Source organism: Manacus candei, unplaced genomic scaffold (assembly GCF_025592945.1).
Source record: "Manacus candei isolate 608988 ecotype Guabito, Panama unplaced genomic scaffold, ASM2559294v1 h1tg000011l, whole genome shotgun sequence".
Classification (NCBI taxonomy): domain Eukaryota; kingdom Metazoa; phylum Chordata; class Aves; order Passeriformes; family Pipridae; genus Manacus; species Manacus candei.
Window position 1 is genome coordinate 8,591,435 of NW_026138059.1, and position 12,777 is coordinate 8,604,211.

Genomic DNA, 12,777 nt, shown 5'->3' on the forward strand with positions numbered 1-12,777 from the left:
ATAAAAAATACTATACTTGCAGCTTTCACTCAGCTTCCCTACTCAAAAGGAATTTAGATGTCTTCTCTCATGCAGTACATGATTCATATTTTGACTTTTCATTTGTGGAGGCAAAGTATAACATATTCCTCCCATTGGTGATCATTTACGTGATCTATTCATGTAAAACCAAACATAAACTCCCTTTTAAAAGAAAAAATCCCTGAAACTTTGCACAATTCAAAAGCTGGCCTGGAATAGTCGCTACATACCTAAGCAGTTCTCAGGATGACTTTAGCAAATATGGTTTTTTTCTACTCTGTATTCAGCATTATGTTAGAGCTAGATTTGGACTGACTTCACCAGTGTTTGTAGATACCTCGTCCTAGAGTTGAAGGCACTGGCAATTTTGGAGCTATAATTTGCTGCTTCTTTGATTACTTTGGTGTTTCTTTTGCTACTCCTGACCGCCCATCAGGTGTAGTTACAAGAAACACCCCACAAAAGCAGCAGTTTCTACTGAATTATCTTCTTGGCATCAGGTTTTATCCTTATTATTTAAATTAATGTGGGATTTGTCTGTACATTTCACTTTAGAAATTATTATTAGTGCATTAAAACTTTTGCTTTACAAATAGCACAAATTAAAATTATCCAGTAGTCCTTCATTGCCGCCTTCTGTGCAGTTATTCAAAATGGTCATTTTTCAAATAGGAAGTGTAAAGGGCAATCCTTACTTTTACACTGAAAATCTGATACTCTGTTATACTTAATTTTGTGGTACTGAAACGTAAATGTGAATTATTATGATCTTGAGAAACACAGAAAAGAAAATAAGACCACTTTTTATGATAAATAGATAACCCACTATTGACTTGGAATATCTTGTAATGTAAAAATTGCCATACATCTTCCCTATTAATTATTTTTCCTCTGTATTCAAGTAGATAATAGGTATGGTATAATATTTTACCATTAGAATATTTTTTTCTCTAGACATAGCCTAGTCATCAACCAGTTCTGCTGCTTAACTACAGCCTACTATCATCCCAGGATCCCTAACCACTGTGTAGAAGGAATACTATCTTGTGGCTGAAATATTAATTATTGTGCTGTTGAGCTTTGTATTTAAAACTCTGATTTATCATCTTGTCCACTGGCTTACAATTATTTTTATCAAACATTATTTCCTATTATCAAAATGTTAGTGTACAAACCACCTACTACCTGAAATTTCCCACCTTAGTTTGTTTAACCTGAAACATAAGAGTCACACTTTAGAAAATGCTACATGTTTAGGTGTACCAGTGTTGAAAATACATCTAAGCTGAAAAGAAGCTATCAGAAGTTGATGGACTAGCTCCTGAGCAGGTGTTAATTGTCCCAGCTCTGATGATTTCTTTCAGTTTGCACCAGCTGAAAAACTGGCCTAGCATGTCACTGTAATGACAGATTTAGGATCTTTCTTTTCCAGTTGTGATGCAAAATGTTAAAATATTGCTTGGGTAGCCGATTATCAAAGTATAACTTTTGGGACGTTCATTAGTAAGTAACCATGCATGTATATTTGTTTTAAGAATGGTCTAAGAATGGCATAACTTCTGAGTGAACATGAGATACCAGAAAATGCTCTCTGGATGATATTCATCTGACCGAATCTGGGTATCTTTAAGGTAGACATCTAGTCTGAGTCCCTTTGTTGTCAATGAAGAGAAGCAGACACTTTTAGTGGTTATTAGTTTTATTCTCAAGAAGATAATCTTAACCAGATCAGGTGGGCCTGTCCTTAAAGTGTCTGCTTCTCTTACTGACTAAGGACGGGAACGTGAAATAGCTTACTCAGATATAGATGCCTGTCTTGCTCATGTCTAAAGTTAGGTGAGATGAATCTCATCCTCAGGGCTTTACATTGGCTCCATCTTATTAAGCTATCCTTCTTATTCAACAGTAGCTAAAACAAAGCTGAGTAAAATGTGGTAACTCTGCACCATTTTTTTATAGTACACAGGATAGTAGACAACAGCCCTATCATACATATATTATGGCCATATAATTTGGGCTAGCATATTTACTTCAAATTATATTGTGCATATAATTGCTTCTATCTTCCTTTCATGTAACAGCTCTTTTAAAATTCTTACTTCTTCACAGTTGAACTGAAAGATTTTGATTTCTACTGATGATCCACCAAGTAAAATGCCATTTTAATCTTTGTGTGTAGTTACTGGTCATCTAGCATTAATGGTGTGTATGGTGCTAAAAAAGGTACATTTTCCTGCTTGGTGTATTTCTTTCTCTTTTGGTGAATGGTGTTCATCAGTAAGAGAATAAATCCAGTAGTACTCACTCCTTTGCCATCTACCATATTTAAAGGAAATACAGGAGTGAGAAAAGTTGAAAACGTAGGCGATTATGTCATATGAATAATGTGATTGTAATAAGCCCCATAAAACTGTAAATATAAAAGCAAAGGAGAAACATAAGTATTTATGCCATAATATTTAGCAGTAGTAGTAATTAGCATTTTGATTGCTTATTTCTTATCGGTTCTGTGAAAGAAATTCATGTGAATAGAAAATAAACAAAAATAGCCTTATGGACTATAGAGAAATTCAGTTCACATGGGCCAGCCATAGTGTTATAGAATTGCTGTTTGATTAACAATATTTGACATGCAGTTTGTTTTCTGTCCGTGCGTTTGCAACAACAGTTCCAATTGTAGCCACTTTTTTCTTTTCTTTTCCTTTTTCTTTCTTTCTTTGTTTCTTTCTTTGTTTCTATTTTTTATGCAGAAGACCATCAAATGAATTGTCACAATACTCGAATAATGCAAGACACAGAAAAAGACGATAACAATAATGATGAGTATGATAATTACGATGAACTGGTGGCCAAGTCTTTGTTAAATCTTGGCAAAATTGCAGAGGATGCAGCATACAGAGCCAGGACAGAATCAGAAATGAACAGCAATACATCTAATAGTCTGGAAGATGATAGTGACAAAAATGAAAATATCGGTCGGAAAAGTGAGCTGAGTTTAGATTTAGACAGTGATGTTGTTAGGGAAACAGTGGACTCCCTTAAATTGTTAGCACAAGGACATGGTGTAGTGCTCTCAGAAAACATTAATGACAGAAATTATGCAGACAATACTTCACAGCAAGATAATAGGAATATGAACTTTGTAATGCTAGGGAAGCCTGTGAACAATGGACTTACAGAAAAAATAGTGGAGGAGAGTGACGAAGAGGTGTGTCTCAGCAGTTTGGAGTGCTTAAGGAACCAGTGTTTTGATCTGGCTAGGAAACTCAGTGAGACAAACCCACAGGAAAGAAATCAACAGCAAAACATGAACACTCGTCAGCATGTCAGGCAAGAAGATGACTTCCAAGGAAGAACACCAGACCGGAATTACTCTGATATGATGAACCTAATGAGGCTTGAAGAACAGTTGAGCCCCAGATCTAGGACTTTTTCTAGCTGTGCCAAGGAGGATGGTTGTCATGAAAGAGACGATGATACCACCTCTATTACTTCAGATAGGTCTGAAGAAGTGTTTGATATGACAAAAGGTAACTTAACCCTGCTTGAGAAAGCAATTGCTTTGGAAACTGAGAGAGCAAAAGCCATGAGAGAAAAAATGGCAGTGGAAGCTGGAAGGAGGGATAATATGAGATCATATGAGGAACAGTCTCCAAGACACCTTTCTGGAGATGACAGGAAGCCTAAACCCAGTGACGGCCATGTCAAAAAGCCATATTATGGTAAAGGTAATATTTCTATATACCGTATGTTATGTCATGAGAAAGTGTAAGCTAACATGTTAAGTTTTTGCATAGATTTCTGAAATGAAATTATTAATTCCACATAATGGGAACTTTATTAAAATTATAGTATGACCTGTTTGTAAAATAACATCATGCTATGATTATAAAATGAAAGTATTCATTCTGCAGTGCTAGAAATATGTACAGTATATCAGTGGCTAAATTAAAAAAGTAACTTCTCAGGGAAACAAACCGAATAAGAGATCATGTTGAAAGAGGCAAAGATTTTTCTCAAGTTTTTAATATATTTTATAGTAATAATTAAAAAACAAGAGAATTGTGTTGGAGAGAGGGGTTATGTAGCAGGTAGTCAATCAGCTATGAAATGCATATATTACAGATTGGATTGGGTAGGTGGCATCATGACTTATAAAATTATCATCAAATGACAGTTATTGATGAAGCCTCTCCCATCTAAAATGTAGAATTGCCTGATAGAAATTGAACAGTATCAAAATGACCGATAACATAAGATAGGGGCAGTGACTGCACATTAATTATCTTAAGATAGTAAGGTAATGGAAACCATTTGCTATGCAAGGCATGGTGTGGCCTGGGCTGAGATCAATAGCAATTTCTTTCTTATGTGCATTCCACTTCACTGGTTTCATTCCATTGTGGAAACAGTTAAGGTGCTGCCTTGACCATAATTCAATACAAAAAGAAAAAAAAAAGGAAAAAAGAACAGACTAAAGGTTACCTTTAGAATGCATTTTAATTTGCAGGATTATCATGGTGATGATGTATTTATATTATGACACCTCTCTTTAACGTGTCTACATCTGTACATGTAGGGCTGTGTTGTATTAAGTGTTCAATACCTCCTGAGATTCATTGAACACCGTGATTCCCATTGACTTTAGTGGAAGTTAAGGACGTGGTATTTCTTGGGAGATGCTAAGCAGGGACTGGTTTCATCTTATATTTGTTGTAAAAATATTTGATTTCTTTTCTATAATTGAGATGGTGGGCATTTTTCTCCTTTTTATAAATCCCTGTTTTTGAAAAAGCGATCTGCTTGTGACATTCATGTAGGCAGACAACATCTTGATCCAAGAAAGGTTTTGATCATTTTTTAAAAGCCTTAAAGAGCAGTAATGATCAGTCATTTAGAAAAGCATGTAAATTTCTGATGTCAAACACTGCTGCAATGTATTTGAGTGAAGTATTTTTTTTGTTCTAATCACAAATATATGATCCAGTGTATCTGTAGTAACTTTGGTTATTTGGGGAAGGCAACTTTATTTAGTTAGTGTATTACTGCATAGCCATGTGGATGTTGTACTAAACGTTGTTCACATATGACCTTTTATAGATGTATTTCCCTTTGAGTATATGTTTCTAATAAAACCACAGAAAATGTGGCAAACCAATATTAATTTTTGAAGACCTTTTAACTGGTAGTGTCCAGCCCTTCCCGTCTATATATGACTGAAAACATGTATGCATATAGACCTGCTGTCTCCAAAAAGTCTATATACTTTCTGACATTAAAAAAGTGTATGGACTTCCTATTTTAGTAAATTCTAGAGCTTCTTTGAACCATCTTATTCCTTGGGAGCTGCAGGCTGAATTGATAACAGGTCCAAACCTCAACCAGGGACTAAATACTGTAGGAGTTTGGACAAAGAAACTTTGTGAAGTGGATCATTCTTCACCTTTTTAATAAAGGAAGAAAAAAAAATATTCCCTTACTTTAAAAAAGCAAGGAAACATTCTGGTAGTTATTGAGAGAGGAAGCTTTAAGGAAGACAATTGCTTTGTTCTCCACTCACACATTATCTTCCAAATACTCCTGGAAGAAATACCTACAGAGATGTATGATATGGTTAAGTGGAAACTTTTTGGGTACACAGGTTTGCAGTGAGAACTACCTCTTGGTTTCTGGAGTTCTGCTTTCAAAGATCCCTGAAACAACTGTTAAGGGACCACTAACCATTTCCCCCCTGCCATTTAAAGCTTTCTAAACAGGCTTTCTTCTGAAATTTATGAATTTTAAAACCTTTTAAAGTCCTCTGGCAACCTTCACTCAGGGAATACTTCCATTGTGGCAAGGAATGAGGAAAGGTTACAGAGTTAAATAACTGCAATATTTCTCCCAAATAGCAGAAGAGGATTTACAAAACAGTATCCAGTGTTTTGTATAAAGTTGTGAAAAGTTTACTCAAATGTCTTCCATTAAAAGCAATGGGAAATTGTGCAAGTGCAATTTTATGCAAGTTTTGAAATCATTAAGAGTAGTATACAGCATCTTTTCTGACTCATTAGACCATAAAGGCTCTTAAGGATCTGATATATGCTATAACTTTATAGCGTAGACTTGAATACAGAGGAGCATTTGCTTCACACTGTAGGATGTAAGTGTCCAGATCCTCAGCTGCTCTAAATTACAATACCTTCGTTGGTTCTGACAATGTGGAGTAGCTAAAGTTTCTCTAGTCTAAAGTCTCTAAAAAGCCATTATGGTCTATTAATCATCTACATTTTTGCAGTCCTTGAATATTGTTATATTTACATAATTTATATTTCATTTACATTACCTGTTCACTTATCTAATACTTTTACACATCCCAAAGTACTTGACTTGATGAGTTGCTTAGAGTTGTGTATGTATGTAGCTGTGGGCTTGCTGTTCTAGTGGTCTCAGCACAGGCCTATCTGGCAGGAATTCAAATCCCTTCTCTGACATTTGCTCCTTCTGTGGCCTTGGGTGTAACTTCTCAGTCTCTTTGCTTCAGTTTCCTGAGGTATAAGATTATGGTGTTTCCAGAAGTGTTGTGATAATTGTATAGCACATTGGAGAGAGATTCGTATGTGCATTTGTCATTAAAAAGCATGAAATAAAGAAGTGTGTTCTACAGTCAACATGCTAGTTAAGTGAAATAAAATTTTGATAATTAGGGATTCCCTTTGCAAAAGACAAGATTTAAGTATCACATTAAAATTTAAGAATGGATTTAAGACATGAAGGGTCATTACAATGAGCTAAAGAATTTCTCTAAAATGAAGGTGTTTTGGAAGAACATGAAAAGTAAAAGTATGTATAAAAGCTACCAGAGGGAAATCAGGGAAAGATAAGTCCACAACAGAATGTGAACTCTGGATTGTATTGATTCATGATGAAAAGAATGGGTTGTATGTGATGTTTTGCAAGTACTGAAATTCCCACTGATGATACTGAGGGTTCTGTTTGTTGGAGCTAGGATGGAATTTAACATAAGAGAGGCTTACTGGATAACAAGTAGCAAAATCTTATTTTCTGGAGATGAAAGCATAAATACTGAAACAGAAAAGAGCAACATAAAATAATTAAATGAGGACAGCTTACATTGGGTATTGAAAGGAAGGATGGACTAAAAATGATGTTGGTTGATCTTAAGCCAGAATAGTAGCAGTTTGAGGATCCTGAATTTTATTCCTTTAATACTAATGTGAAAATCAGCAATCATCTCCAAAATGTGGCAACTGTGGTCAAGAAGATAACATGTAATTTGTATCGTGGTTGGCTGGAAGGGTAGGGTTGTTATTTTACAAATGTTCTGTTAAAGGAGATAAACTGATGAAGTTATTCGAGAACATTCTAGTTCAGGATTAATCTCACCAGCATTCCACTACATTATTGGCAGAAAACTTTATTTTGTTGAAAAAATGTCTAGTTAAACTTTTCATTGATTTGTAGTCAGAAGATCCAACAACATTCTAAAAGATCATTAACCTTTTTAGCATATGAATATTCAGATGTCGCATTTGAATGTTTGTAATAGCCCAGATTACACAGCAAATGATACTTCCAGTAATTCTGTCTTCAATGTTTACTCCACCATAATTTATTGAAGAAAAAGGAAATTTTACCTAATTTTACCACTTCATGAGGAAATTAAAGAAAACAAGAATTGTTTCCTCATTGAGCCTTGGAAAAGGGATTTATGTGTGCTGAATCGTGGAATTGTTATGCTGAAGAGTTGGGTTTGCTACTCTCACGACATTGAACTGCTGTGACAGTACATTTGCAGACCTTAATACATGAGGCAAATAAGAATGTAAAGAAGGGAAACTCCAACTAAACAGTTTCCAAATGACCTTACACCCTTGAGCTAATGCTTGCCAGCAGAACATTGATTGACATGGTGTGGCTTTGCTATAAAAAGGTCATTTTTCAATCACTGTGAATGGATATTGCTGTGATCATAGGAGCCTGAAGTCTGAAAAGAAGATAACAGGTTAAAAGTGACAGAACTGTGATAAGAAGTAGAGGGTTTTTTTTTCCTTGTAGTTTTCATTATAACATTTACCAACGAGTAAATGACGTGATTAAATGAACCTTCTTACAGAAATGTGAAAAGCCTCATTCACTTGACACATTTGTTGTAAATTATAGATCCCTCAAGAACAGAAAAGAAAGAGAGCAAATGTCCTACCCCTGGGTGTGATGGAACTGGCCATGTAACGGGGCTTTACCCCCATCACCGCAGTTTGTCAGGATGCCCACACAAAGATAGGGTCCCTCCAGAAAGTAAGTTCACATTCTTTCATGGAAAGTGGGGATAAAACTACAAAAACTTTTCTAGCATGCTTTTTAAACCTTTTATTTAAAAAATTAATTTCATTTTTCAATATGGTTTGTCTCAACTTAGTCAACTGTTCTGTGTTATACTTTTTTCTTTATTCCATCATTTCCATTCTCTACTAACTTTACACTAAAAGAACAACTTTTAAAGCTGTATTCTTTGATTTTAAGAATTCTAGGTTATTTTTAAATCGACGTATTCAGTCAACAGAGAAAAAGGCTTCCCAAAGATGTGCACTGCTTTTACTTCTGCGTGCTAATGTCACATCAACTGTCCTTATTGTCTTGTGCAGGAATAATTGTTCCTGGAAAACTTGCAACCCCTTTCCTTTGTTACTGTTGTGTCTGAAACATAATTTATATTAAACTACTGCATATAAAAATAGTAATTTGGCTGTTACAGAACTCAGGATTTTGAGCAAACATCCCCTGTCATTCACATGGGTGGAGCTTCCTGCCATGGCAGAAAATTCTTTGCATAGGGTGTTCACCCATATGAGCTCAGGGACATTATCCTGAAGGCAGAGGGCTCTGTTTCTGGAAATCACCTCCTTGGCTGGTGGAATCAGCAATCAGCAATTGTTGAAGCTAATTACTCTATGCTGGTTTACATCAGGAAAGTGTCTAGCTAAGATCAGTTCTCTTTCACACCAGTTTTAAAATGGAGTTATTCCATTGAAACATATGGACCTAGAATCCTCACTGTCCATCAGCACTTATAGTCTTAACCTCAATGAATTTCCAACAGCCTTAAGGAAATGTTATAAAGACAGTCAGGACTAAAATGATCCCCAGTTTCCAAAGTAGAGTAGATTCTGAAGGACAGGAAACCAGAGGTAGATTAGGACTGCAAGAGTGGCAGATGTAGCAAGTCTCCTCTTTCATGGTACAGTGGCTTCTTCCAGAAGTAAAGGGATGAGGAAGTGCTTTAGGAAACTCTGCTGTAGTTTGGTTGGTCTCTGAATACAGTATAACAAATAGAGTAATTTATCTGCTTTCCAAGACCCCATAATTTTCTGAAACACAAATATTTATTTGGTTGCTCAAAGTTCTATCAGTTTTACAAATGGTAAATAGAAAACTCTTTAGAAGATTTGTAAATCAAAGAAGAATATAGCTTTAAACTGTTTGCATGCTCTTGTACCTACTAAAATGAAAAAGGTGAGCTCATCTTTTTTTTTCCTGTGATGTTGGCCTTGTGAAGCATGTTTCAAGAACAGCTTTGAATGGTAGAAATTTCAGAGTAAAGCTTTTGAATCTATTACACATTTTAGGACACTAATACTGGGGTGATGATGATGATGATGATGATGGTTATCTTTTAATGAGTAGATATGGTTTAATTCTCAAGTCTCTGAACAGTTTTTATTCAGTTCTTAACTCAGTCAAAGTGTCTACTGATTTTATTAGATTTTTTTCGAGTGAGAACTAAATACAGGCTTCCAGACTAACTTCTTGTGTGAGAAAACCAGAACTTTGCAAGGGCTGGATGGCCTTTTTCCATCGAGTGATGTACTGTCATCCAGCTTCAAGACATGAATTCAGATATGTCTCATGTCATAAAAAACTCTTCAGTGTTCCCAAAAAGTTCTTGATAATTTGGCACTTCATAGCATGAGCTTTATGATTTAGAGGAGGAGACTTGGAGTAAGTCTTGGAGGAGACTGCTCTGAGGAGACTTGGAGTAAGTTTTCCATCCAGCTTGCAGTGGATGCAGATGTAAATCGGTTTACTTGCTTAAGCTTGTACCACTTATTTCTTTTTCACATTTTTTTTTCTGCCATCCCTCAATTTTTAAGTGCTTATTTTTTGGTTCTTAGTATTAAAAAAAAAAAGTCTACCCATTACAATTTTCACATTTGTAGAAAATACAAGCAAAAAAGTAAAGGAACCATTCTGCTCATCATATAGATATGAGTGATATATCTATGTGGAAGTGGGCAGAACTGACCCCCAGCTCAATTGGGCTGCCTTATAGTTAGGGTTAAATTCTGTTCAGGGTTGTACTGAGGTGTATTTCAAATAATTCAGTGTTCTAGCAGTATAACTTGAGAGTAGATTTTCAGCTCTTGAGTTTGATACTGTGTTTATAAAGCTATGTATTATGAACACATAACATTTCCTGAAAGAATTTTTCTAGTCTTTAATTTTGTATTGTACAGTTGCTAGCTCACCCTTTACTGTTCAGTTGATCTTTGCTCAGTAGTTTTGTTCAAAGAAGATGTTGGGTGTCTTCTGCTTCACTGCTGCACCAGAGATGTGTTTGTTTATAGGTTCTGTAACTTCCATAACTTTCACTGTTGCCCTGTGTTAATAAGCATAGGGTCACAATACTTACTTCCCTCATCAGGCTTTATTGGCTATGTGTGTCACGTGTATTTTGAGGAATGCTGGTTGTTAATGAATCCTGCTTTGTTTTAAAATGGTTTCATATATACTGGGATTTGATTTTTTTTTCTTGTTTTCATACTCTGCTGTTTTCTCTTACTCTCCTTGTCAAGTTCTTGCCATGCATGAAAATGTTCTTAAGTGTCCTACACCAGGCTGCACAGGCCGGGGCCACGTAAATAGCAACAGGAATTCCCACCGAAGGTAAGGATGCCATCGCTGGACACCAATCTAGAGGCAACAGTGCCTCCGAACTGCAGCCCTTCTAGCAGTCCATTGGCGGGGGGAGTGAGTGTGTGTGTCGTTGTTTTGTTCTGAAGATTGACAGATGGTGCTTCGTGTGCTTTATCCATTTTAAAGAGTAACATTTATTCATGTATTTTCTGAGAAGGACGAGTGTGCATTTGCTGTAGTATGGGTGAGTTGATCCACAGAAAACATTATAGGCATCCTTAGCTTTTTGAGTGGATTTTTTTTTTCTTTTTGTTTTGATATTTGCTGAACAGCAGTGGTACAAAACAAATGGTATGGCTCCTCCTGGGTGTGTTGCAGGAAGAAGGAAGAGTCTGTCAGTGTCATCAGGAGTAGGGCTTAGTTCTTATTCTCACACCTCACTCTCTTCAGGGATTATTTTACAGTGCATGAAAAAATCCACTCTAATTCTAAAATGGGTTTTTTTGTAATATATGAGAAATGGCATTTTAAGTACACATACATTACAAGTGTTAGCTTTCTTACTGACCACAGTCTCAACCCTAAAATCCTTAATCAGATAAAACTGATTGAGAATTTTGTCTGTTTATGAAACACCAGGCAAATGTAATGAGAAACCAGAATTATTAGAAGTATTCTAGCCAAAAAAAAAGAGATCAAGGAAAAAAGCCAACTTTCCTATAGTTTCCTAAGATTAGTATTATATTCTTAGTGAAAGGATGCTTGTGCCTATTAAATTTTGTCAAACAAATTAGACAATTATCAAAATGTTACTATAATTCTTCTCATGGCATAATTTTCTCACAGAACAGTAATAAAATCTTGCCTATTTCTTTACGATGTAAAAAAATCCAGGAAATGTGGGTAAGGGGGTAGAAGGAACTATGCAAGGTTCCTGTTATCCAATTCTTTTTTACTGTTAATTGTGGCATGAAGGCATAAGGGACTACACGGGTACTGGACATTCACTCTTATCAAGCTCTGGGTTACTACAGCTCCTCGTATTAGCTGCATGTCTCCCAGAAGACTCTTGTGGGTACCAGCCTGTCTGCAATAAGCTCGGGTACCTCTTTCTTCTCTGCAGTGATGCTGCCAGTAGATGCAGCAAAAACCTCTGAGAAGGCTCTATGGGAATTACTGCTGCTTGAAGCAGCATTCACTTCTGGTTGAGTATCTACTAGAATATTTGAGGTGTCAGAAGAGTGTGTCAGTGAGGCGCAGCTGCCCTCTGGCATGACTCCAAAACACACAGAGCCCCCTCACCCTTCTGCAGAACTAGGGCAGTGAAGGCAGGCTGGGGGGAGCAGTCTGCAGTCTGTGCTCACCTCTTTCTGCAGCTTTTGGGGCATTTTTCTCTACTTCACTTTTTTTCTTCTTTTTTTTTTTCCACTTATTTCCCGTAAAGAAGGGAACATCTGGGAATGCACTGATTTGCCTTTTATTTTAATTTATTTTCCTGTGGAGAGCACAGAGAGCTGTGGTCACATACGCATGCAGTAGACTATGGCAAAGAAAGGACCCCCTCCATTGTCAGGTCACAAGGCTTTACGGCTTCACTAAGAGCACCATCTGCTGGCATCAGTATATTTATTTTTTCCTGTTCTAAATCTTTTCCACAAGAATCAGGCTTATTATTGCCACTTCAAGAATAGTTCAGCATTTGCAAATTAATTGAATTTCCAGTGCAGAAGTGCTTTTCGTGTTACATCATCTACTCTTAGAAAGCATACTTCAATGGCTGAAATTCATGAACAAACACCAAGTATAACATAGTTGACTGTAGATTGAGAGACCCAGGGCTAA

General features: G+C 36.2%; 1 protein-coding gene across 25 annotated transcripts in view; it reads left to right on the top strand.

Moving 5' to 3' along the window:
- The window catches only part of MYT1L (myelin transcription factor 1 like), a 321,644-nt gene that overhangs the window by 238,770 nt on the left and 70,097 nt on the right, over positions 1-12,777 (top strand). For 14 of the 25 annotated variants that reach the window (XM_051778259.1, XM_051778260.1, XM_051778262.1 and 11 more), the window contains 3 exons: positions 2,772-3,749; positions 8,185-8,319; positions 10,875-10,965. In XM_051778259.1, the coding sequence (XP_051634219.1) occupies positions 2,772-3,749; positions 8,185-8,319; positions 10,875-10,965 (1,204 nt within the window). The remainder of the gene's footprint in view (positions 1-2,771; positions 3,750-8,184; positions 8,320-10,874; positions 10,966-12,777) is intronic. The other 11 variants (XM_051778267.1, XM_051778283.1, XM_051778270.1 and 8 more) reach the window with 5 other exon arrangements.